This window comes from Dreissena polymorpha, chromosome 12 (genome assembly GCF_020536995.1).
Source record: "Dreissena polymorpha isolate Duluth1 chromosome 12, UMN_Dpol_1.0, whole genome shotgun sequence".
NCBI classification, from domain to species: Eukaryota; Metazoa; Mollusca; class Bivalvia; order Myida; family Dreissenidae; genus Dreissena; species Dreissena polymorpha.
The window spans coordinates 11256412-11283784 of NC_068366.1; the positions used below are offsets into that span (position 1 = coordinate 11256412).

General features: G+C 38.5%; 1 protein-coding gene across 1 annotated transcript in view; it reads left to right on the forward strand.

The window, feature by feature from the left end:
- The window catches only part of LOC127853623 (DNA polymerase theta-like), a 52266-nt gene that overhangs the window by 23515 nt on the left and 1378 nt on the right, over positions 1–27373 (forward strand). The window contains exons 13-29 of the mRNA XM_052388293.1: positions 1907–2225; positions 6082–6325; positions 7223–7305; positions 7750–7899; positions 8073–9796; positions 10006–11281; positions 12292–12435; positions 13087–13237; positions 14961–15109; positions 15666–15878; positions 16784–16911; positions 17370–17603; positions 19288–19417; positions 20081–20245; positions 21443–21627; positions 24706–24817; positions 26381–26641. Of these exons, the coding sequence (XP_052244253.1) occupies positions 1907–2225; positions 6082–6325; positions 7223–7305; positions 7750–7899; positions 8073–9796; positions 10006–11281; positions 12292–12435; positions 13087–13237; positions 14961–15109; positions 15666–15878; positions 16784–16911; positions 17370–17603; positions 19288–19417; positions 20081–20245; positions 21443–21627; positions 24706–24817; positions 26381–26641 (5668 nt within the window). The remainder of the gene's footprint in view (positions 1–1906; positions 2226–6081; positions 6326–7222; positions 7306–7749; positions 7900–8072; positions 9797–10005; positions 11282–12291; positions 12436–13086; positions 13238–14960; positions 15110–15665; positions 15879–16783; positions 16912–17369; positions 17604–19287; positions 19418–20080; positions 20246–21442; positions 21628–24705; positions 24818–26380; positions 26642–27373) is intronic.

Below are 27373 nucleotides of genomic sequence, written 5' to 3' on the forward strand. Positions count from 1 at the left end.
TTTGTAGTCCGTACAGGCTAATCAGGGACAACACTTTTGTAGTCCGTACAGGCTAATCAGGGACAACACTTTTGTAGTCCGTACAGGCTAATCAGGGACAACACTTTTGTAGTCCATACAGGATTATCAGGGACAACACTTTTGTAGTGCATACAGGCTAACCAGGGACAACACTTTTGTAGTGCATACAGGCTAATCAGGGACAACACTTTTGTAGTCCATACAGGCTAATCAGGGACAGCACTTTTGTAGTGCATACAGGCTAATCAGGGACAACACTTTTGTAGTCCATACAGGATTATCAGGGACAACACTTTTGTTGTGCATACAGGCTTATCAGGGACAACACTTTTGTAGTGCATACAGGCTAATCAGGGACAACACTTTTGTAGTCCATACAGGCTAATCAGGGACAACACTTTTGTAGTCCATACAGGCTAATCAGGGACAACACTTTTGTAGTGCATACAGGCTAATCAGGGACAACACTTTTGGTCTGAACTAGAGTAATGATCTGGCTTTAAACTGGTTCTTTGATTACAAGCGCCTCATATACTTGGTATAAACTCGCGTGAGGTAAGAGTTAGAGTGAGGGTGCTACGCCTAAAACTTCAGGATTTTAACCTACTTCCAGGCTTCCTGAAAAGTCCCAAACAGTGCCTGTCAACGGGACAGGCTGATGGAAAATTAAGCCTGTCCGGACAAAAATTCACCTGACTGAACAGCGTGAGTTTATAACTGAAGAATTTAGTAAAGTTTAACTCATATTTATTGCAATGTGCAGCCTGTGTATAAGTATTGGACAACTATAAGTAGTTGATTTTGGAACACATAACATCAAATCATTATGTGTTCTTATGCAAATGTAACACACTTTAATTTTAAAATATGGGATTCATTCAATATTATATGTAATTATATAGTCAACTTGAACAAAATATACTCTCCGTACAATATCAATCTTTTACAAAACTATCTGTTTTTTATTATCAAAAATAAAATGATAATGGCATTATGCGATATTACACTGATATAAGCACATTTCCGTGTTATTTCATGCGTTCCGACGATACATAAAGCAAAACATTGCTTATATATGATGATGACAATTTGACAATTTCGATCATTTGTATAAGCATTTTTTTCATGACTGTGTAGTTTTTTGTTACAACCTTTGTAATTGGATAGATGGTTATATGTCGGAACAATGAAATTGACGTTTTCGAAAAACAACAACAAAGGGAGAGTACTCATAAGAACTAGTAACGCGTTAGTGTTCTTAATGATAAAAAGGCTCGAAATTCACGAAAAGAGTGATTCCAATTGGGTGTAATCGTTCTTTTGGCAAGTATGAGACTTTTCGGTATTTAGTCATATTTTGTTTGACCTGTCCCAAGGACCGGCAATATTAGAAACTTCGCCGGACCGTAAATAATTTTGCCGAACAAGACCGGCGGTCCGGCCTTTTCAGGAAGCCTGTACTTCATCTCTTGATTGGTCTACCCAAAAAGTGTTTTAATATTTAGAGTGTTTTTTTTTCAACATATTAAATGAAAAATTGAAAAATATGCTAGAAAACTGTGTTATATGTACATGGCCATAGATTTATCAAATGACTGTAAAATCATTAATATATTGGTCTGCATGCAATTGTGTGGTTTTTCAAACAAGACTTTTCTGCATACATATATTTGTGGATTTCTGATTTGGGGAGAAAAAGGAATTTTTGCATATGTTTGTGTCAAATTTGTGGATTAGATAACCAACGGAATCAACAAAAATATGTCCAACAAATGATTTGACAGTATTATAAAATATGACCAGTCCAGACCAGCTTTTCATCATACCCCTTTTAAACTGGCCCAATACCTTTAGCAATTCTTTCTTTCCTCATGTTGACCTCCAGGTGACCCCAATCTATGCCCAGATAGACACCATAGACTGGCTGCAGTACTTCAGCATCTGGGAGGGCCTCTCAACAGGCATGAAACGGGTCGCTGAGCTGGTCGGGGTCACAGAAGCCTTCCTGGCCAAGGCCATTAGGGGCCGCATCCCTAACAAGACGTACGAGCAGTTAAAGACGCTGGCGATACACAAGCGGTTCTACACGTGCCTGGTTCTCCATGACTTGGTACAGGAGATGCCCCTGGGCGCTGTGTGCAGCAAGTATGGCTGTAACAAGGGCCAGCTACAGAGTCTGCAGCAGTCCGCTGCTACATTTGCAGGTTAATTGGCTGGACTAGTATGAGATATAATTTACTGTTGTTTTTGACCATTTTGGAAATGGGCCGGGTCTCTTTGGATTGGGAAAAATAACATTGTTTTGGCTTAAATTGGGAAATTATTGTTGCTGTTTTTTTGTTAACATATGCTTAAAAATTGGGAATAAAAGTGATGTGAATACATTGACTAAGGTTTAACATATAGACCTTGATGGGTGATGAACTAACTAAATGTTGAGATTTATTTGTAATTTTCTTTATATTATTTTATTTTAAACCTTCAATTGGGAAGTTTTGGTTTCCATTTGGGAAATATATATTTATGTTTTTCGATTGGGAATCGGTGTCCCCACAGGCCCCAAAACACACTAATTTATATGTATATTTGTGTATATATATATATAGAGTTAAGGTGTTGATTTGTTTGAGTTGCAGTTTTATAGATAAAGCAACAAACACTTGACCGCGTTTTGGGAATACTGAGCTCAAAGCATGTGCTAAAGTGTCATCTAAGATTAGCCTGTATAGTCAGCACAGGCTTAATATTGACAACATTCTTTTATGGAATTGCATATTAGCGCAGGCTTATCTGGGACAACTTTTTACACACATGCATTAAAATTCAGTTTTCCCAGAGCAACGCTCAAATGTACAGTCCTCGGCAGTCAGAGTGAAGGATCACTGGGGTTCACAGGGGTTTACAATGTACAGTCCTCGGCAGTCAGAGTGAAGGATCAATGGGGTTCACAGGGGTTTACAAATGTACAGCCCTCGGCAGTCAGAGTGAAGGATCAATGGGGTTCACAGGGGTTTACAAATGTACAATCCTTGGCAGTCAGAGTGAAGGATCAATGGGGTTCACAGGGGTTTACAAATGTACAGTCCTCGGCAGTCAGAGTGAAGGACCACTGGGGTTTACAGGGGTTTACAACAGTCCTCGGCAGTCAGAGTGAAGGATCAATAAGGGTTCACAGGGGTTTAATGTACAGTCCTCGGCAGTCAGAGTGAAGGATCAATGGGGTTCACAGGGGTTTACTAATGTACAGCCCTCGGCAGTCAGAGTGAAGGATCAATGGGGTTCACAGGGGTTTACAAATGTACAGCCCTCGGCAGTCAGAGTGAAGGATCAATGGGGTTCACAGGGGTTTACAAATGTACAGCCCTCGGCAGTCAGAGTGAGGATCAATGGGGTTCACAGGGGTTTACAAATGTACAGCCCTCGGCAGTCAGAGTGAAGGATCAATGGGGTTCACAGGGGTTTACAAATGTTCAGCCCTCGGCCGTCAGAGTGAAGGATCAATGGGGTTCACAGGGGTTTAAAAATGTACAGCCCTCGGCAGTCAGAGTGAAGGATCAATAAGGTTCACAGGGGTTTAATGTACAGTCCTCGGCAGTCAGAGTGAAGAATCAATGGGGTTCACAGGGGTTTAATGTACAGTCCTTGGCAGTCAGAGTGAAGGATCACTGGGGTTTACAGGGGTTTACAACAGTCCTCGGCAGTCAGAGTGAAGGATCAATAAGGGTTTACAGGGGTTTAATGTACAGTCCTCGGCAGTCAGAGTGAAGGATCAATGGGGTTCACAGGGGTTTAATGTACAGTCCTCGGCAGTCAAAGTGAAGGATCAATGGGGTTCACACGGGTTTAATGTACAGTCCTCGGCAGTCAGAGTGAAGGATCAATGGGGTTCACAGGGGTTTAATGTACAGTCCTCGGCAGTCAGAGTGAAGGATCAATGGGGTTCACAGGGGTTAAATGTACAGTCCTCTGCAGTCAGAGTGAAGGATCAATGGGGTTCACAGGGCTGTAATGTACAGTTCTCGGCAGTCAGAGTGAAGGATCAAACGGGTTCATAGGGGTTAACAAATGTACAGTCCTCGGCAGTCAGAGTGAAGGATCAATGGGATTCACAGGGGTTAAATGTACAGTCCTCGGCAGTCAGAGTGAAGGATCAATGGGGTTCACAGGGGTTTAATGTACAGTCCTCGGCAGTCAGAGTGAAGGATCAATGGGGTTCACAGGGGTTTAATGTACAGTCCTCGGCAGTCAAAGTGAAGGATCACTGGGGTTCACAGGGGTTTAATGTACAGTCCTCGGCAGTCAGAGTGAAGGATCAATGGGGTTCACAGGGGTTTAATGTACAGTCCTCGGCAGTCAGAGTGAAGGATCAATGGGGTTCACAGGGGTTAAATGTACAGTCCTTGGCAGTCAGAGTGAAGGATCAATGGGGTTCACAGGGCTTTAATGTACAGTCCTCGGCAGTCAGAGTGAAGGATCAATGGGGTTCACAGAGGTTTACAAATGTACAGTCCTCGGCAGTCAGAGTGAAGGATCAATGGGGTTCACAGGGGTTTACAAATGTACAGTCCTCGGCAGTCAGAGTGAAGGATCAATGGGGTTCACAGGGGTTTACAAATGTACAGTCATCGGCAGTCAGAGTGAAGGATCAATAGGGTCCACAGGGGTTTACAATGTACAGACTCCTTGGCAGTCAGAGTGAAGGATCAATGGGGTTCACAGGGGTATACAAATGTACAGTCCTCGGCAGTCAGAGTGAAGGATTAATGGGGTTCACAGGGGTTTACAAATGTACAGTCCTCGGCAGTCAGAGTGAAGGATCAATGGGGTTCACAGGGGTTTACAAATGTACAGTCCTCGGCAGTCAGAGTGAAGGATCAATGGGGTTCACAGGGGTTTACAAATGTACAGTCCTCGGCAGTCAGAGTGAAGGATCACTGGGGTTCACAGGGGTTTACAAACTGGATGGAAAGAATGAAAACACACTGTTAAGAACTTCATAAAATATTTTTGCAAAACCTTTAGTACATAAAAGACAGTTTTTATATCAGTTTGTGGCGATTCTTTAAGATTTAAGAATACATCCTTGAATATGTCTGCAATCGGTGCCAAAATTTCATGTTGCGTGAAGCATAACCTTGTATATGAATGCTGTACACATAAAAAAAATGCAAAGTATACAGACTTAATAATTAAAGTAATTTCTGATGTATTTCACATTGCCATAATCAACATTAAAAACTGTCTTTTATGCATTAGTTGAAATTCTCAAGAAAAAATGTTTAAAAAAATCATTTGCCAAAAAAAAAAGCATCACTTATCTGCGTTTACATCCATTAACATCCATTTGTGAACCCCACAAAGTCACGTAATCCTGCATCCTGGCAGTGTGCAGCTACATTTTCAGATGAGTAGGTATACTAAATATATTATAGATTAGATATTATATTATAGTAGAAATATCATATAAACCTAAAAAATATAAATAGAGATGAAAATATATTCTTTTATTTCATGTGGACTTTTAACAAATGCCCGTGTCAAATTATTGCTTCCGGCTTTTTCTGTAAGGTTTACTGTTATGTTCATATCAACAAACCTTTAAGACATGGACAAATATCAAGTTCATATTGTTATTGCAAAATTCAAAAATACAAAAAAAATATCTCTACCATCTGTGTATATATCTGGGAAAACTGGTAGTAATGCATGTGCCTAAAGTGTCTTCAGATAAACATGTGAAATGTGCACAGGCTGATCAGGGACAACACTCTACGCTTTCGTGGTATTTTTTATTAAAGGAAATTTCTTCTTAGCAGGAATCCAGGCTAGGCAGAAAAAGTCACCCCTGATATGCCTTGGCTGACTGCTCAGGTTAATATGGGACTACACTTTACGCACATGCATTAATCCCTGTTTTCCAAGAGGAACCCTCACCTATAAATAGTATCATTCCTTCCCACCTGATCATTTTTTCAGTCATGTTGACAAAAGTTAAAAAATTAATTTTTAAATTTAAATGAAAAATCTATACCTATAATGTGTATCATTCCCTGATTCCAGGCATGGTGACGGTGTTCTGTGCACGGCTGGGCTGGTCCAATCTGGAACTCATCCTGTCCCAGTTCCAGAGCCGTCTAACGTTTGGCGTGCAGCGTGAACTCTGTGACCTTGTTCGCATGTCGTCCCTTAACGGTCAGCGGGCGCGTGTTCTCTATAATGGAGGGTACCAGACTGTGGCCGCGCTGGCCGGGGCACTGCCAGAAGATGTAGAGGCCATACTGGGAAACTCTGCGCCATTTGAAAGGTGAGGCACTCAGTCATTGTTTCCTTCAAATTTGTCAGCTTTGATATGCTGTAAGAGTTGAGCCTTGCTCTGTGAAAATAGGGCTAAAGTCATGTGCATAAAGTTTCATCTTCGTTTAGCCTGTGCAGTAAGCACAGGATAATTAAGGGCGGCATTTTCTGTCTAGACTGAATTTGTTTAGAGGAGACTTCCTTTAAACAAATAAATCAATAAACTCTAAAAGAGTCTTACCAGATTAGCCTGTGCAACTGCACAGGCTTAAGTAGGAAAGTACTTTATGCACATGCATTAAGCCCCGCTTTCCTAGAGCCAGGCTCATATGCTGTATGAGTAGTGGGCAGCTGGTCGAAGGTGGGGAGGCTCATATGCTGTATGAGTAGTGGGTAGCTGGTAGAAGGTGGGGAGGCTCATATGCTGTATGAGTAGTGGGCAGCTGGTAGAAGGTGGGGAGGCTCATATGCTGTATGAGTAGTGGGCAGCTGGTAAAAGGTGGGGAGAAAATCAGCTGTATGAGTAGTGGGCAGCTGGTAGAAGGTGGGGAGGCTCATATGCTGTATGAGTAGTGGGCAGCTGGTAGAACGTGGGGAGCAAATCAGCTGTATGAGTAGTGGGCAGCTGGTAGAAGGTGAGGAGCAGATCAAAAGGAGGTACAGTGTGAAGGGATTTATTTTATTTTGGTACTTTCATTTTGCTATAGTTGTAGTCTTGTACAGATCTATTCTGTTTAAATGTTGAAAATTGTAATCAAAAGATTATTTCAGTTTTGGCATTTCTATCCCAGCTTGTTGGTTTTAAAAGATGAAAATGAAATGGCTGCTCTGCTTTTAATGATCTCAGAACACTGAGTAAAAGTTAAGTAAAGACCTGGTTATGAAATCATCCTGTCGTGCCTTGCAGCAAGAAGAAGCAGGCTACAGAGACAGACTGGGAGGCAGAGCAGAGACGCAAGGCACACTGCATCTTCCTTACTGGACGGAAAGGTGAGCTGGATACACAAAAAATACTCAAACTTAAAAAAGTGAATGTGTATAAACAGAAAATAGAAAATATCTACTTATCAGAATGATGGTAACAAAGTTTGATATAATAAGGTTCTCAATCATCTGGGGCTGAGTTACATGAAAGACCCATAACCCTACAGACAAGCTCAAGTTCACACATTGAGGTCAAAGAATTCAATGAATTTCCTGCTTTTCTATTAATGGAGATCTCAAATCGCCCCATTGTTGCAAAAAGGTACCATGTGCCGTCTAACTTCAATGTCACATGGTAACTTTTTGCACCCAGGGGGTTAAATGATGTTTGAATTTATATCATACATATAAAATGAAGTATTTTTGAGCAAAATTAACATGTGTATATTACACACATTATTAAACCAAATGGAACACTTTATATACAAGAGTAATTCACCTGTTTTACAGGCGTGACATGTCACGAGGCTGCAGTGATCATAATCAACGAGGCCAAACAGATGATACAAGAGGAGCTGGGAGGGGTGGGTGTGACCTGGGGTCAGCAACTTGGCAAGTCCCCTACAGTTAAGACACCTGTACTGATGAGCCCTCTAGCAGGTGAGTGTATTACTTGTTGGGAAATGGTTTTGAAAGGCTGCACATAACCAGGAATTTAACACTTTGTGATAGGAAATTTAAGCAGATAAGTTTTAAATTGTAATATAGTTCTTCATAATTGCATTTCTAACTTGTGATTTCTAAATTTGTCCATGCCTTGTGAATGTTTTCAGGTAACAGTAAGCGGTCAGGACACAAAGGTAAAGCTTCATCATCTGAGAAGACAAAACTTTCTGAAAGCTGCAACAACGCCAACAGTTTTATGACCAACGTTATTTCTGCACCAGTTTTAAGAGTAAGCTCAGACACGAATGTCTGTTCTAGTGTCCTTTCTGCAGAAACTGCTCGTACGAGTGGTAAAACTAATCAAGATGAAAACACCGCAAGAAAGGCACCCAGTCAAAATGATCGTAATGAATGTTCAAAAACTGTCCTTAATGGTACAGAAGGATCTGTAACTAATCTAAAAGATCAGGTAAAAAGCAATGCAAACAAGCAAAATGTTGAAATTACTTCAAATACAAAGACTATATCTGTTGATGATCTTGTAACGATTGCAAATAATTCCAACTCAAAAACAATAAATATCGCTTGTGGTATGAATGTTAATAATGTCAACGATGCAAATGGGTGTCTTGAAAGCAACCTGCTAAGGTCACAATTAGGTGATGCAAAGATGAATGATAGTGTTGGTGCTGAGCAGTGCAAGGGTGACATTGTGTCAGAGTGCAAGGGTGACATTGTGTCAGAGTGCAAGGGTGACATTGTGTCAGAGTGCAAGGGTGACATTGTGTCAGAGAATATTGAAACTGATACAAACACTGACCAAGATTTCAGCTTCAGTACTGCTCTTGATAACTTGACAAATGATCACAATGGAAGGCAGATAAACAGTGATGAAAACTGCCATCTAGTCAGTGAAAATGCACAAAAAGATATTGAATGTGTGAACAGTAAAGACCTGATTTCTAATGATAATGATAAAATACAATTAGATGGAGTTTTGAAAATACCAGCCCCAAATCATTCAGTTAAATCAGTTGTTACACACAATAATACAAATAAATCAGGGAACATTAATCCCAAGCTTTCAAATGATGATAATGACCATGCCTTTGCTGATAGTTTCGCGATTACTACCCAAATGTTAAATTCGTGTGAAAATGTGCATATCCAGACCTCTAATAAATCTGGGTCTTTAGTAAGCAAAACTGAAAATGACAAACGAGTGGTGGCGGGCCAACAATCAGAGGCACTGTTCTCTGAAGTAATCCCTGATGACAGTTTTAATGCTGTAGAAATTGACAATATTGACAACAACAACAAAATGGTCTTGGATCAGTTGAGTGATACAAATAATCTGAAAAATGTCAATAGTTTACTTGAAGTTTCCAATAATGACCTGGAAATGAATATATCCCACAATTCTACAGAAGACATGTTCAATGACTCACCAGGTTTGATTGCTGCCAGCAATTATGAGCGGGTGGGGCTTGATAACATTCAGTCGAGCTTGGATAATGAGGAAATGATGACATCCTTTGATGATATTCATATACCTTACCAAAGTGGGCAAGAGAGATGTTTTGAACAAGGTGACAAAGAAACTGTTGGCGAGAAAAATAAAACAGTTATATGTGCACCTTTGCAAGAGGTTAAAAGTGATAAATCAAAACCTTCTCACAAAAGAAATAACCCTTTAGGTCAAACTGCAGTCGGTGTACTAGGTCAGTTCTCCAGTCAGAAGCCAGTAGGGCCTTTACAAGGGCAGGAAATATTGCATGAAGACCTGGCTATGGCCCTGGCCATGGGGGAGTCTTTCTCCTCAACATTTGATATCACCACCCATGACACACAGACTGGGGCAAATGTTAAAGCAGCTGTACAAGAACAACACGTATGTATTATTTATGTTTGTATTATTTATCATGTTTAGCAGCTACCTAGCTTACTCACAATGTAAGTACCTGTCATAATTATGTACAGTATATGGGTCTATTAATGTAGTCATCATATTGCATGTACTAAAATACTAAAATGTGTGCACAAGGGCCATTGGTGTTCTGGAAATATTGTTGATAAATCTTAAATTGTGTTTTATCATAGGATCAGCTGGGGGACTCCTTTACAGTGTCCATGATGGATTATGTTGTGGCCAATAATGAGGAAATCCCATACAAGAATGTGTTCAAAAATGAGAAAATCACATCCAAGAATGTGGCCAATAATGAGGAAATAACATACAAGAATTTAGGCAAGGCTGCTGATACAACAATGGCTTGTACTTCAGAAGGTTGGCCCCAGGTTGGTCTGAAGGTTACAGATGATGCTGTTTGTTCACCTCAAGGTATAGATAGTGAAAAATTTGTGACTCCAACTAACCGACCCAGAAAGCGTAGGAGTGTAAGCTCTATCAAGAGTTCAAGACTTCCTAAACAACAGAAATTAGATGACAGTGATCTAGAAACTTCACCCAGCACTGTTTCTGTAAGAAACCTTCCCAAAAGACTCCATACACTTAAGAAAGTCACTCAGGTGATCTCAAGCAAACCTGACTCAAAATCAAGAAGAGCTCTGAATTCTACTAAACCTGTAACTTTAAATAAAGAAGAACAAAATCAGCCATTGACAGCTCTCAGTTCCCCTAAAAGAGACACTAATGGTTCTCTGAACACCAGCACAGAGGGTGACTATGTTCCCCCCACACCCCCAGATGACACACCACCTACTGCCATGGAGACTAGAGGCACGCCTACCAAGCCTGAAGTTCCAAGGCCCTTCCCTGCCAGTCCTTTTAGTCCCAGATTGCGGCGAAATGCTCCTCGGTCGGCAAAGACAACAGCAAATGTTCATCAGAGTGATAACCTGAAACATATTGAGAAGAATGGGAAACTTTTCCAAGAACCTGATGAGAAAAGCTCAACTAAAGGTGTCTTATCAAACTGTATATTGGAAAAGGGAAAGAACAAAAAATCTTCACAAAATAATAATAGTGTAAATGTCACATCTGTACCCAAAGAAGTCTCATTACCTTCTGATGATCATAAGCATTCAAAGTGTTCAGCAATTCCTTACAAAAATCCCATTGAGGGACACATAACTTCAAAAAGTGAGGACGAAAATAACATAGAATATGGTGAGAATGATTGTTATATTGATGATGATGATGAAAAGATGTCTCCGTCTTTCATTGACCCCAACATGTCAGGTCTGCCTCTTACCCAGCAGTCGTTTACGATTATTGACGTATGCGGGGACAAGAGGCTGTTCAAGACATTCATTATTGAATGGAGGACCAAGCACAGCTATGCCGTGTCCTTAGCCTGTGAGACTCTGAAGAGGGATAATACGGGACCAAGCATAGGGGCTAACTTCAGGAAAGGTAAATCTCAGATACACATTTCGATGCATTTGTAGTCCCTTAAAAATAAAATTTAATTAAAGAACTTTCTTACTTGACTCAAGTTTTAAATGCTTCATTACTAACCCTAGGATACTAATGAGCAGCAAACAGCATAAAACCTGAACAGACTTTGAGTTATGTATCCATGATTACAAAGAGTTAGGTAAATGATCATTCTCTTTAGTATTACTTTATCAATCTATACAAAAGTGAAAGTGTTTTTACTTTTAAACCTATTTATTTTAGCTTGATCACATCAAAAGCCTTTGGCTTATTGAAATGCTCTGGTGTCCATTTCCTGGGTAGAACCAGTACTTTTTGTGTAAAAAAACGCTGTCTCAGTTTGGATGAACTAGTGACATCTGTGTCACTAGGGGAACACTATATGCACTACACCCCAGCGACCTAAGAAAAGTTAAATACATATATCTAAAAAAGGGTTCAGTTTAGAACTATTGTGCCTCATATATAAATGTTAAGCAGATAATAGTTTCAAGCAATATTTCAATATAGATGGATCAGGGGGTTTTCTGCTATGTAAAAAAAGTCGTAAAACGGACCGGATCCCAAAGCAAACGGACCCGATCCTAAACCGAAATTGTTTAAAAAAATTCCAATCCCCCCCCCCTCCACATTTTTTTTTTATTAGAAAGAAGTGTCTTATGATTATTAGACTCTATATCTCAATTTTGTGTTTTAAACATCCTACAAAATATATAACTATAATTTATATGATTTTCCCCCAAAATAGCTGGGAAAAGGCCTGTTGTGTCAAAATTTTTGATGATTTTGATCCCAATTTGGTCCTTTTTGTTGTTAAAAAAATCCAAAATTTGCCACTTTTATCGATTAAAAAAATCCCAATTTGACCAGACTCCTATTCCCAAAAAGGTTCGAAAAGCCCCTGTGGATGTATGAGATACCTTTATCTATTATTTCATTATGTTGATTGAGTGATTTATGCATGTGATCTGTCATTGTGTTTGCAGACAAGTCTCCCAGCAGGGTGAAGGGAGGGGATGCGTGTGGTATCCCCCTGGAGGGGGAGGGTCTGTGTATAGTGGGTGTGGCAGTGTCCTGGGACAACAGGGACGCTTACTACATCTCCCTGTCACACCAACAGCTGCAGCAGGGTTAGTTACATGTTGATTTCTGGGAAAAAGCAGGGGCCTATGCTAGGAAACATTGTGCGACATATTTTAATTATGATTATTATTTTTGCATATTTTGCTTAGTGACAGCAATTATGATTAGTTTGTTTCAAGTAAGTCTGGTCATTTCCAAATAATTCTTCCCATGTTAAATATTTACAACATATTGACCATATATGTGTGTTTGTCTTGAGGTATAAATCAATTCCTAACTCTGATATTTTATGAGATCTTTGATGAAACAGGATCCAAGGTCCATTGAAGATAATTTGAACATTCCTTTATTATACATTACAATCAGGTGCTTTTTTTTTAGGTCAAATATTGTTATGGAAATGTTACCACTATATGATTTAAATACACTTATAAATTATAAATGTACTGTTAAGAAATCAAGATTTTTATATATATTAGCAAGTGTTTTAAATAAGTTTATGTAATACATTTTTTTATCCTATATGAAACAATTCGGCAACTCTTATGGGATAAATATTTAAATGTGTTCTCTTTAAGATTTGTCAATTAATTCAATTTATATGCAATGAAAAGATACAAAGTTCGGATATAGTTATACAAACGTACAATGAAAAGCTTTAATGTATTTAATTCCTGTGTCACCTCGTCTGTCTCCAGGTGACCCTGATGACAGTTTGGCCCCTCCCCCCTCTGACCGGGACATCAGTATGGCCATACGGGTGAAAGCTATCAAGTCTGTCCTTCAACAGGCAGTATGCCAGTCACAGCCCGTCACCATCATGATGTTTGACGTTAAAACTCAGTACAGGTATATCATCATCATGATGTTTGATGTTAAAACTCAGTAAATGTATGTTGCCATCATGATGTTTGATGTTAAAACTCAGTAAATGTATGTCACCATCATGATGTTTGATGTTAAAACTCAGTGCATGTATGTTACCATCATGATGTTTGATGTTAAAACTCAGTAAATGTATGTCACTATCATGATGTTTGATGTTAAAACTCAGTGCATGTATGTTACCATCATGATGTTTGATGTTAAAACTCAGTACATGTATGTCACCATCATGATGTTTGATGTTAAAACTCAGTAAGTGTATGTCACCATCATGATGTTTGATGTTAAAACTCAGTAAATGTATGTCACCATCATGATGTTTGATGTTAAAACTCAGTGCATGTATGTTACCATCATGATGTTTGATTTTAAAACTCAGTAAGTGTATGTCACCATCATGATGTTTGATGTTAAAACTCAGTAAATGTATGTCACCATCATGATGTTTGACGTTAAAACTCAGTGCATGTATGTTACCATTATGATGTTCGATGTTAAAACTCAGTGCATGTATGTCACCATCATGATGTTTAAGAAATAATATTTTTCTTTCATGGTTTGTTGTTGAATAACCCACAGTAAGGAGTATAGATGCGTAGGAATTAAGTCACAAGTGCGAAGCACGAGTGATTTGATAACATGCATCTATACTCCTTACTGTGGGTTATTTTCGACAACAAACCATCATAGAAAAATATTATTTCGATTCTAACATGATTCTGATTGATTTGGTTCAAGCTTTTGGACGTGAACTATATGTTTCAATACTCCGCCCTTCTTAGTACAAATTTCACTATTTCACTATTTAATGACGTCATTGAATTGTACAAACATATGGCGTCGTTTTCATATATAAGTATTTTGCAAATGACGTCACTTTCATTGAGAACACAAATCGTAGAAACTAAATGACATCATATTTATTGATGCTACTGAAAAGCTTACATGCTATAAATGTTTTCTTAATTACGTTGCCAAACAAATAACATTCTTTGTAGGCGTGGTTATGCCACTTATCACCAAATATACAATTTGTTGTTTCATTACATTTACATACATGCTACTTTTATTACATTTCTCTTAGAGCGGGGTTTAGCACGTGCATTTTACTGCAATATTTGTTATTTATTCGGAACTATTTTCGAAACATTAAACTCTGCCCATACATTATTGCAGAATAACCCACACTTGATTTCCTTCTTTGTCTATAGAAAACAAGTTGCGTGTAGTGTTAGAATTGATGTTAAAACTCAGTACAGGTATGCGCTAATTGTAGAATGTTTTTTATGGGATAGCATCCAAATGACACATTTTAACAGTTTCAGTCTTTGAGTCTGTTCTAAAAAGATGCAGAATTTTGTTATTTATTAAAAGCATAAGATAGAATTTTAATATCATGATTTATATTGAATTAATAAATGTTGTTTGTTTGTTGTTAATTCAAATGAATTAACAATACATAATTTTGATTTCCCGTAATTTTAGTATTGTGCTTACATAATGTGTTTTCTTAAAATTAAATGCCACTGAGAAATTCAGCATTTTAAGGACAACAGCCTAAGAGAAAAAAATCTTATTCAAATTTAAGTTTTTTCTTAAATCTTATGTTGACCACTCAGTCAAATAAAAAATAAACATATTAAACCAGCAAATTCCATAGTGTCTACCCATATATCACCTCATTTAGGGCCCTGGTAGAGGGGTGTGGTTTCAGTCCCAGGGGTCAGTTTGCGGACCCCAAGGTGGCATGCTGGCTGCTGGACCCCGGGGGGCGGGAGAAGAACCTGCACCGCATGGTCACCAACTTCCTGCCCACAGAGGTGCACATGATACATGGTATGTAACCAAGAATTTGTGCCACTTTGATATAGTCATACCATGTAATTTGACCAGGACCATAAAAATGGTTATTCCTATTAAACTTTTTTTAAATGACTTCAATTTTTTTTTTTGATAAACTGCAGCTAAATTATACACTGCAAAAAGTATTTAATAAAGAATTGCAAATAAGTGGGCCTTCTTTGTGAATGATTATTATGCTGATTTGCTCTTTGTGAAGTCAAATGACAAACTATCAATACATGTTCTAAAATTGCAGAATAATTGAGCCTAGTTGAGGGAAAAACGGGCGTAACACATTCTAGTAAAGTGTCATCCCAAATAAGCCTGTAAAGTTGGCACAGGCTAATCAGTGACATGTTTACCAAAACTTTATTTTCATCTGAAAGAGGCTATTTTTTAACCAAAAATTTAAAATTCAATAAAAGTGGAAAGTGTCCCGATATGCTTGTGCAGACTGCACATTCTAATCAGGGACAACACTTTACTCATGCATTTAGCCATGTTTTCCCAGAGCAAGGTTCAAATAGATTCCTTTCCCCTTCTTACACAGGTATAGGTGGAGGTATAGGCCTGGGCAGCCTGGGTATGAGCCCACAGAACCCAGGCTCCGGGCGTTACCGGGCTACCACAGAGGCAGTGCTAGTACGCCACCTGGTGCAGTACTTCAACGCCTGCCTGGACAGGGAGGGGCTGTTGTCTGCGTTTAGGGACGTTGAGATGCCTGCAGCAGTAACACTGTGTAGGATGGAACTGAACGGCTTTGGTAGGCACTGGGCACGTCTAAACTATTGAGCCTCACTCTTGGAAAATTGGCATTTGTATTAAGTGTTGTATCAAATTTGCTAATCTGGGGAAAAACATTGTTCTCATACATTAAGCCCTGTTTTCTGAGAAAATGGCTCAATTATAAGCTATAATGGTCAACCTTGAAATAATATTCAATGGCTTTGGTAGAAAATGGGGCCATATTGATGAAGTTATGTTGGTTGAACTTTAAAATTTAGTAATTGGTAGGTACTGGTATCATAAAAAAAAGCAAGTTACTCTTTAAAGTTGTGTTGTATTTTTAACCAAGCAATTGCAAACAGATTAATCTAATTTCCAAGATTTGCTAAAACTGAAAAACATTGTAATTAATTTATTATTATAATATATTTTTTAGTATAAATTTGAAACTTGAAACTTGCTAATTTGATGAAACGCCTATTTATATAATTATATTCAATGGTGTTGTACAAAACATATATATGTACATAAAATTGATAAAAAATAAGAGGTATTGATAATATTATGCAGCATTAATTAAAGGATTAATAATCTTAAAATGTGTGATATAAATAATAATGCTGTTAATAAATGTTTGAATTATTTACTGAAAACAGTCATCTGTTGGTATGTGTATGTAGTGGTTCAGATTACTGTTGCTGTAACCTTGAAACAAGTCTGTATCTGGGAAAATGGGGCATAATGAACAGGCTAATTAGGGACAACATTCTCGGCTTTAATGTTATGTTTCATTTAAAGAAAAAGTCTCTTTTTAGCAAAAATCCAGTGTTTGCAAAATATTTTATCCCTGATTAGCCTCTGCAAATTGCAAAGGCTAAACTTGAACAACACTTTACGCTCATGCATTACGTTTTCCCTGAGCACAACTGAAACGTGTTGCAGGGTTCAGTGAGACAGAGAGTGAGAGACAGAAGTGTGTGATGCTGTCTAAGTTGTCTGCCCTTGAGGAGCAGGCGTACACCATCGCTGGTCACCCCTTCTCCCTCTCAGCACCAGACGATGTCAGTCAGGTGTGTCCAGATAAGATCATGCTTACCTTGTTTGAAAAATATACATAAAACATCTTTATTTGCATGGCTTATATATTATTTCAGTAAAAAATCTGTTTAAAATCCCATATGCAGTGTGAGCTAGTAATAGGAGTACCACCTTAATAAAAAAAAACTTTTTTCATGCCTAACTTATTCATATTTCCAAACAAAAAGAAATGTCGGATTTAAAAAAACAACAACACAGTCATTTATAATTACACCTGTTTAAACTGAAAGAGGTTCATCACTAAGACAGGCTTTGAAATCTACAAACCATGTTGGGTTGGTTTATATCTTTGTTTTACCTGTTTTTTTACCTGACAAAATTTGTGCAGCCTTGTTGAAATTAAGTGGAGGGTAGCTAGAAGGTGTAATTGCAGGCTATTTTAATTATGTTAGTTCCTTTTAATATTTCAGTTGTTGCTGTGTTCTTTCAGGTGCTTTTCATAGAGTTACGCCTGCCCCCTAATGGTGACCCCAGCTCTGTCCAGAAGCCCCTGGGTGCCCCTGGCAGGAGGGGCGGGGGAGGGACCAGTAGGACCCAGTACAGCACGTCCAAGGAGGTCCTGGAGAGGCTGCGCAAGCTACACCCCCTGCCTGGCGTGATCTTGGAGTGGAGGAGGATCACCAACGCACTCACTAAAACTGTGTTTCCTTTGCAGAGGGTCAAGGTACCTGAAATAGTCAAATAATTTCTCCCTTGTAAGAATTGGGATCCTGTGTGTCCGTTGGATGGCTAGTCTTTAAACTTTTTTGTCTAAGTACAATATCTTAACTGTTTACCACTTAGATACGTATATTGACGCATTTGTAGTCCCTCAGAAAGTTAACTTTATATATAATTGAAGATCTTTCTTACTAGATTATTCAAGTTTTAAAGGCTTCAATTCAAACCCTTAGATACTGTTTAGCAGCATAAGCATACTTGCAGTCTGTTCTGGTTTTATGCTGTTTGCACATATCCATTTTCACTTTGCTTCTGAGTAGGAAAGGGTTAAGATTGCTAAAATCTCCTACATCCATATTGATGGGCAGGTTATTAGGAGGAAAGTAAGATTCCTATCATATACTGGTCAAAGGTCAATTCACTGAGGCTTATAACATGAAGTAAAAAAAGATACAATAGCCAATTCAAATAACATTAATACCCCAAATAACCATACCTTATATACAATGTAAATGGTGATGATTGAGCAGGCTTGTCTGTATCTACAATGGCTGCTTATGGCATGAGACTCATTTTCTCATGACACGGCTCATATGGCCATAAGTTACCAAAAGTTTTAGTCCAGACAGAGACCTGAAGCATAATCATGATACTAGAGGCATCATGAAAGTAGCTGCTTAAATATTTATTCATTCATATGCAGTAAGGCTATTTTCCTGACAGTGTTTAAATAACAGTTTAAGCTTTATTGAAGCAAACAAAAAATATAAATATGTAGATCTCAATGAAATGAACCATTGTGTAGCCACTAGGGCTGTCACGATACGCCGTGAGCGTACCGCGGTATATCGTGGTACGGCAACACTGTATCGCGGTACGTACCGCGATATTTTACAGAATATGTATCTGTAAAGAAAACAGTTTACAAACTTTATTAAACTCAATAATTAGAAAACACTGGTATCATAGTATGACTAGAAACTGTAAAAGAAACTGTAATAAACTTGATAGAAGTAGTCATTGTTATTGTTATTCGCGTCTTTTTCTAAAATGTCCGCCATGTTGTTTACAAATTACAATAGCTGTGACTACGACCCGTGTAAATCGAACTTTTCAAGGGCATGTTTAAAATGCGGAGTCAGTATTGAAAATCCGTAGCGTTCTGACTCTTCCTCGACTTATTCATAATCTTAAGATAACATGATTTGGAAGTGCCATGCTTTGAACGATCGATATTCTTAAGAAAGAAAATAAGTAATAGAGTAAACATCTTTTGGATAATTATGAACTTATTTGCAAAGGAAATCTAACCCAAATTCCAAAACAGGTACGGACCCATACATCGCCGTATTTTAAACGTGAAAGTTAAACATCTACCAGTGGAAGCGCTTGCTTGACCTGGATATTAACGGATTATTTATTTAGCCCTTTTGAATCGCTTCTACAGTTTTCAAAACGATATCTATATCAAAATAATTATGTAATGTATTAATATGTGCTAATATAATAATATTTAAAAAAACCGGTGCGGCAACGCCGTACCGCGGTGCGATTTTTTTCACGACATGCACCGCGATATACCGGTATACCGGTGAATCGTGACAGCCCTAGTAGCCACATTGCAACTAATGCAGTATATTAAAGCACTCAACAAAAATGCATCTTTTTCATTCCACTATCTATTGCAGGTGCCATGTGATTGGCTGCACATGGATCGTATCTATGGTGACTGTCAGCTGCACTCAGCCACGGGCAGGGTGAGCTTGAGTGAGCCCAACCTACAGAATGTGCCCAAGGACTTCGACATCCAGCTGCCAGGTAGGCAGGATATATGAGCCTTGCTTTGGGACAACGGGGCTTGATGGATATGCGTAAAGTGGCGTCCAAGTTTGGCATGAACAGTCAGCACAGGCTAATCTGGGACTATGATTTCCGCTGTGTGCAAAAAAAATTATTTAAAAGTCTCTTCTACATAAAATCCAGTCAAGGTGAAAAATGTCATTCCTGATCAGCCTGTGAGGACTGCACAGGCTAATCTGGGACAACACTTTATGCACATGCATTAGACCCTGTTTTCCCAAAGTGCGACTCTAATATTATTGTTCTCAATGAGCAGAAAAAGGAAATATTTGGAATGTTTCGTGGATTTTTCTTACACATGACTTTGTTTCATTTATTATACACATCTTGGTTACATCAAACTATTTAACAAAACTTTGCTATATCCAACTGTGGTTTCACTGTTTGTAGGAGACCATTAAAGTTTTGCATTTTTAATTAAGAACATGTTATTGAGACTTCTTTCAAATACTTCTTTGGATTTGAGTACTATGGAAATGTTACTTTTTTAACACAAACAATAAAGATAAGCCTACTTGACTTTAAAAAAAGATGTTACCTTAATGCATCAGACCGCTTGATTGACATATTATAGGCATATGTTGTGAAGGTCTGTTTTAAATAGACCTGTTTCTATTTCAGATTTGATAGGAGAGAGTCCCCCGCCCTGTGTTTCTGCCGGGCCCAGGGAGCGACAGTCCAGATTGAGGTCACTTAGGGATCAAGGTCAGAGGTCAGCAGTTACCAAGGACAACAGTGGAGGCACATTCTCTGTTAGCATGAGACACGCTTTTGTACCATTCAAAGGTTAGTTACATAATAGTGTTGTTATACATGTACAGAGTGGGATTCAACAAGCATAACACTTGTTTGTCTGTCCGTCTGTGCATTCCCAAGCTGGTGTTTTTAATCCTCATGAACTACTGGGTGGCCTTTGCTCAGATGTTTACAGTTGAGTGGCCGTAATGGATGATTATAAAGAAATGAATTTGATCTGCAAAGCATCTAAGCAAAATTGTTGCCCTTTTTCTGTTTTTCCACTAGAGAATATATAGTTCCAAATTGTTGTCTTTTCAACTTCTGTGAAATGGAACTTGCTCAAATGTTCACAATTGAATTGTCTTAATGTGTAGATGATTGTAATGAAAGGGACAACGAGTTTGGACTGAATTATCAGGTTGTTGGTTTTTCCACAATGTGATAAATAGTCCCAAAATTGTTTGTGTTATAATCCTTTAATGCTTGGCAGATTTTGCTCAAACATTCACATGTTACTGACCATACTATGTATATCATCATTAAAAAAATGAGTTTTGGCTGAATAATGGCCCTTTGTCTTTTTGTCCACTGAAGAGGAGATAGTGGATTCGTCCCTGTAAAAACATGTGTTGCGGTGGCATCAGTGCCATGGATACATTTCTAGTTTATATACATGTAAGTTTGTTCACTTTTAACATTGAATTAATTTATTACTACAATTAATAAAAAGTTCAAACAACGATGCTTACAGAATAAATTACAATGATACTAAAATGTTCAAGGTGTTTTATGTTATGTGACACACAGGAAGGCTATTAGCACTTTCTTTGTATTTGTAATGCTTGTGATCTAAAGTTATGTCTGATATCAAAATTGAGCGGCGATATGGAAAAAGGGGCTAAATGCATGTGTGTAAAGTTTTGGTCGCAGATTGGCCTGTGCAATCAATACAGGCTAATCAGAGATGACACTTAATGTTTTTGTGGTGTTTTATTTTTAAATGAAGTATTTTGTAAGCAAATAATCCACGTTAGGCAGAAAGTGTTGTCCCTGATTACCCTGTGTGGACTGCACAGGCAAATCTTGGACGACACTTTACTCACATTCATAAAGCCCCGTTTTACCCCAAGCAAGGTGTTTAATTTGATGTGAAACACAAGAATGCTAAAAGAAATTTGTAGGTATTTTTAATGCTTGTTTATCTGAATCAGTTTCTTAAACCAAATTTAATTCTGTAAACACTAGATGGTGTCCTCCTGGCGGCCGACTACTCCCAGCTGGAGCTGCGTATGATAGCGTACCTGTCACATGACAAGAGGTTGATCAGCGTACTCAATGAAGACGGGGATGTGTTCAAGCTGATCACGGCACAGTGGAAGAACATCACACCTGCTGATGTCACACCTGAACAGAGGGCGCAGGCTAAACAGGTAAGGACGAGAGAGACACAGGCTGAACAGGTCAGAATGAGAAAGACACAGGCTAAACAAGTCAGAATGAGAGGGACACCGGCTGAACAGGTCAGAATGAGAGGGACACAGGCTAAACAGGTTAGGACAAGAGAGACACAGGCTGAACAGGTCAGAATGAGAAAGACACGGGCTAAACAAGTCAGAATGAGAGGGACACAGGCTGAACAGGTCAGAATGAGAGGGACACAGGCTAAACAGGTCAGAATGAGAGGGACACAGGCTAAACAGGTCAGAACGGGGAGGACACAGGCTAAACAAGTCAGAACAGGAGGGACACAGGCTAAACAGGTCAGAACTAGAGGGACACAGGCTAAACAAGTCAGAACGGTAGGGACACAGGCTAAACAGGTCAGAACTGGAGGGACTCAGGCTAAACAAGTCAGAACGGTAGGGACACAGGCTAAACAGGTCAGAACGGAAAGGACACAGGCTAAACAAGTCACAACGGGAGGGACACCGGCTAAACAGGTCAGAATGGGAGGGACACAGGCTAAACAGGTCAGAACAGGAGCACCACAGGCTAAACAGGTCAGAACGGGGAGGACACAGGCTAAACAGGTCAGAACGGGGAGGACACAGGCTAAACAGGTCAGAACGGGGAGGACACAGGCTAAACAGGTCAGAACGGGGAGGACACAGGCTAAACAGGTCAGAACGGGAGGGACACCGGCTAAACAGGTCAGAACAGGAGCACCACAGGCTAAACAGGTCAGAACGGGGAGGACACAGGCTAAACAGGTCAGAACGGGGAGGACACAGGCTAAACAGGTCAGAACGGGGAGGACACAGGCTAAACAGGTCAGAACTGGAGGGACACAGGATAAACAGGTCAGAATGGGAGGGACACAGGCTAAACAAGTCAGAACGGTAGAGACACAGGCTAAACAAGTCAGAACGGTAGGGACACAGGCTAAACAGGTCAGAACGGGAGGGACACAGGCTAAACAAGTCAGAACGGGGGGGACACAGGCTAAACAGGTCAGAATGGCAGGTAATTGAATTTCGTTTTTGCATGTGTCAGTGTTTCCTGCAACGTTTTCTTCCAACAACATCTTTGAACCCGTGGACAGAATTTGTTCAAAATTCCTTGAGTGGTCTTGTTAACATTGTTAAAATACTTAAGATTGGGTGATTAATTAGTTCATGGGGCTCAAAAGGGGGTTAAAAAATAATATATATATCTTTCATAGGAAACTTCAAAGTTGATGAATGTTATATTTTGTATATAGCACTATCTCGAATTCTCTTACAAAGTTTGTTTAAGTTATGCCCCTACAGTATGATGTACAGTATCTCTATTGCAGGTGTGCTATGGTATGATATACAGTACCTCTAAGGCAGGTGTGCTATGTTATGATATATAGCACCTCTATTACAGGTGTGCTATGGTATGATATATAGTACCTCTATTACAGGTGTGCTATGGTATGATATATAGTACCTCTATTACAGATGTGCTATGGTATGATATATAGTACCTCTATTACAGGTGTGCTATGTTATGATATATAGTACCTCTATTACAGGTGTGCTATGGTATGATATACAGGGATCATATTTTTTTCGGTTTTGTCGGTCCTAGACCGATTGGGGTCATGAAAGACCGATTGACAATCCCAAACAGTCGGTCTGATTCTGTTTGCTAAAATTCCCATGTCATGAAATCGATTACACAGTGTACATGCTAACACACCCTAATGCCATTCTTATCTCGATTAGGTGTGATAAACCATTTGCTGCCGTCTCTAAACCAGTCAGGACCGGTTTATTGCATGTGAGCCAAGAATCAAAAACTTGTGAACAGCGGATTAAAGACGCATCCGAAAAGACGCGTCTGAAAGTATGCGCTGTAACAAAACAAAACCTGTCGTTACATTTTCCACCAGCGTAATAATCCGGTAATATAATTATGAATGAAAGTCGCGGATCTGATTGACAGAACAGCCTAAAGTTATTTTATGGGCGGAATTTCACATAAAATAGTACACAAGAAAAATAATATACATTGTATAAATCTTTAGTAAAACCGTGTTAGAATCGAAGTAATTTGTGTACTTTATAGTTTGTTGTTGAATAACTCACGACCGGAGAATTAGATGCGTGGTTTCAAATGCTCCGCTCTCGTGATTTAATCCCTACGCATATAAACTATCGGCCGTGGGTTATTTGACAACAAACTATAACGTACACAAATTATTTCTTAATTATTTGGTTTGTTATTGTCAGTAGCCAACCTACTCACAGACATTTGTTTGGTTCAGTGCATGTTTGTAAGCTATTATCGAGTTGACAACGATTTAAAACACTGGTATAGACTTACATAGATTAATAATATTGACAACGATGAAAAAAAGTCTGATAAAACAGCACACGAAACAACAATGAAATACCAAATGATAAAACCAGTTGAGAAAATTCGTATGTTCCGTTTAAAAAAAATGCCTAAGGGAATTTTACTTGTACATTTAGTATACCATCTTCATGAATGGCAAAATCAATGGTATATATTTTAACGTAATTTGTCATGATTTTGGACATAATTATTTGGATACTTTTCCCCCATTTATATCCAGACCGATTGATGTTGCGGGAAAATATGATCTCTGGATATATAGTACCTCTATTACATATGAGCTATGGTATGATATATAGTACCTCTATTACAGATGTGCTATGGTATGATATATAGTACCTCTATTGCAGGTGTGCTATGTTATGATATATAGTACCTCTATTACAGGTGTGCTATGGTATGATATATAGTACCTCTATTACAGGTGTGCTATGGTATGATATATAGTACCTCTATTACAGGTGTGCTATGGTATGATATATAGTACCTCTATTACAGGTGTGCTATGGTATGATATATAGTACCTCTATTACAGATGTGCTATGGTATGATATATAGTACCTCTATTACAGGTGTGCTATGGTATGATATATAGTACCTCTATTACAGGTGTGCTATGGTATAATATATAGTACCTCTATTATAGATGTGCTATGGTATGATATATAGTACCTCTATTGCAGGTGTGCTATGGTATGATATACGGTATCGGCCCCAAGGCCCTTGGAGAGCAGATGGGGGTGGAGGAGAATGATGCAGGAGTCTTCATTGAAACTTTCAAAGCTAAATACCCAGGTAAGCTACCAGGCTTGAGTAGAACTACAAATTATGAGTGTTTGACTTTTTCACACTGTACATGTATTTGTGTTGCTTATATGCTATAGTTTTATTAAGCATCACAATTTTGCATACAATTTAAAATAGAAAATTGTTTACAGATCATTATTGTGAGTTAATTCATTTAACACAATCAACAATGTGAACAATTAATTCTTTGTATGCCCCTGTATCAAATGATTGGGGGTATATTGTTTTTGGCCCGCCTGTCATTCTGTCTCCAAATTTGGTTAAACTTTTGCAATAATTTTTGCAATATTGAAGAAAGCAATTTGATATTTGGCATGCATGTGTATCTCATGGACCTGCACATTTTGAGTGGTGAAAGGTCAAGGTCATCCTTCAAGGTCAAATATATGGCTTTAAAGCGGCGCAATAGGGGGCATTGTGTTTCTGACAAACACATCTCTTGTTTCTTCTAATATTTTATGCCATTCAAATGGTTTTCAAAATGAAAGTAACTGATTATCTCTTTGCATTGTCTTGATTATAAAATGTTATTCTTATACTTGTATTAAAACAAATCATTCTTACTCTGCTATTTAGGGGCCTTTTCATGTTTTGGTATATCAACAAAATTAAAAAAAAATTGTTTCAGATTTGCAAATTTTTCTTGTAGTTATGATATTTGTGAGGAAACAGTAATACTAAACATTTTACCATGCTCTAAAATATCCATTTGTTGTTGTCGTTATATTTTGTGATACTACGAGGATTGCTTATATACAGTATAAAATACATCACTAGTTGTATGAGCACCGATGGCCGAGTGGTCTAAGCAATAGACTTTTATTCCAGGGGTCAGTGGTTTGAGCCCAGTTGAGGGTTACTTTTTTTCTTTCTTTAATTTTATTCTTGTTTTTTTTTAAAAAGGAGCTTTTTAGATCCAATGTTTACATTTATCAATATAAAGCATTTAATGACAAACCTCAATACATGCCAAAATCTGTGAAAAGGTCCCTTGAATGTCAGTGAAATGTTTTAAGTTATTGTCCCCTACCGGTTTCACCGGAGGGGACTTATGGTTTGCGCTCTGTGTGTCCGTCAGTCCGTCAGTCTGTCACACTTTTCTTGATCCTGGGATAACTTAAAAAGTTCTTAATATTTTTTCATGAAATTTGAAACATGGATAGATGGCAATATGGACATTATGCACGTCATTTCATTTTGTTCCTACATAAAAAAATCAGGTTGCTATGGCAACAAATATATATAAAAAAAATATTTCTGACAATGGTAGAGCCGATAGGGGACATATATTGCTTGGCAATAGTCTTGTTCAATCTATAACTGGAATCCTTTAACCCTTTCTGCTTAGAAGCAAAATTAAAATGGCTATAGGCAACCAGCATACAACCAGAACAGCCTGTGAGTTATTTGCAGGCTGATCAGGTTGTATTTTATGCTGTTTGCTGCTCACCAGTATCATAAAGTTGTAAATGAAGCATTTTAAACTTGGATCTGTTAAGTAAGGCATTTAGGCTGTAAAAGGCTAAGAAGACAATCCATTCTACCATTTAGAAATGCGCGCCTACCTCCGTAAGACTGTAGACCAGTGTCGCAGACAGGGCTATGTTCAGACCATGACCGGGCGCAAGCGATACCTGCCGGCCATCACCAGTCCCAACCCTCATGCCCGTGCGCAGGCTGAGAGGCAGGCTGTGAACACGACAGTGCAGGGATCAGCAGCCGACCTTGTCAAGAGGGCCATGGTCAGCATAGATAAGAGTCTGGAAGAGATGTTCCCAAACACTCAGTACACCCATAGACATAAATTAGCTAGTAAGAAGATTTTTTCTGTAAAAGTACCAGGGTATATTGCGCTGTTTGTACATCATAGCTGCATGCAATTCTGTAAGACAATCGTGGCTAAATGATTTGTGTCATTTTAAACGTAGCTTGTTCTTATATATTTTGTGATATATGCTTCTGTGATTGTAAGTCAAGGCTAGTTGAACTAAAAATAAACATGTTTCTTTCCAACTGTTTACCATCTAATTGAGTATTTCATGTGGCATTTAGCTGAACACACTTTATAACTGTTTTCAAAAAATGTGAATGTTCTACAATACTACAGTATATAATAGAGGGCTCTTTTTTTGTCTTATTTGTTTTTTTCCTTTTAAATAATACATTTTGTTTACTCTAAAATAATGTACTTGTATACCAGTGAATTTTCCAGAAACTTGTAGAAATTGATAAGATAATTTCCTTCCTCAAGGTGATTCTGTAATAACAAACCAGTTTATACAAATGTGTGTGAAGTGTCACCCCAGATTTGCCTGTGCAGTCTTCACAGGCTAATCAGGGAGGACACTTTTCACCTGCACTGCATTTTGGTTTAGAAAAGACATCTTTTAAACACAAAAATCCATACATCTGAAAGTGTCGTCCCTGAATCAGGGTCAACAGGTTCTTATGTATGGCTGAAAGTGTCGTCCCTGAATCAGGGTCAACAGGTTCTGATGTATGGCTGAAAGTGTCATCCCTGAATCAGGGTCAACAGGTTCTGAT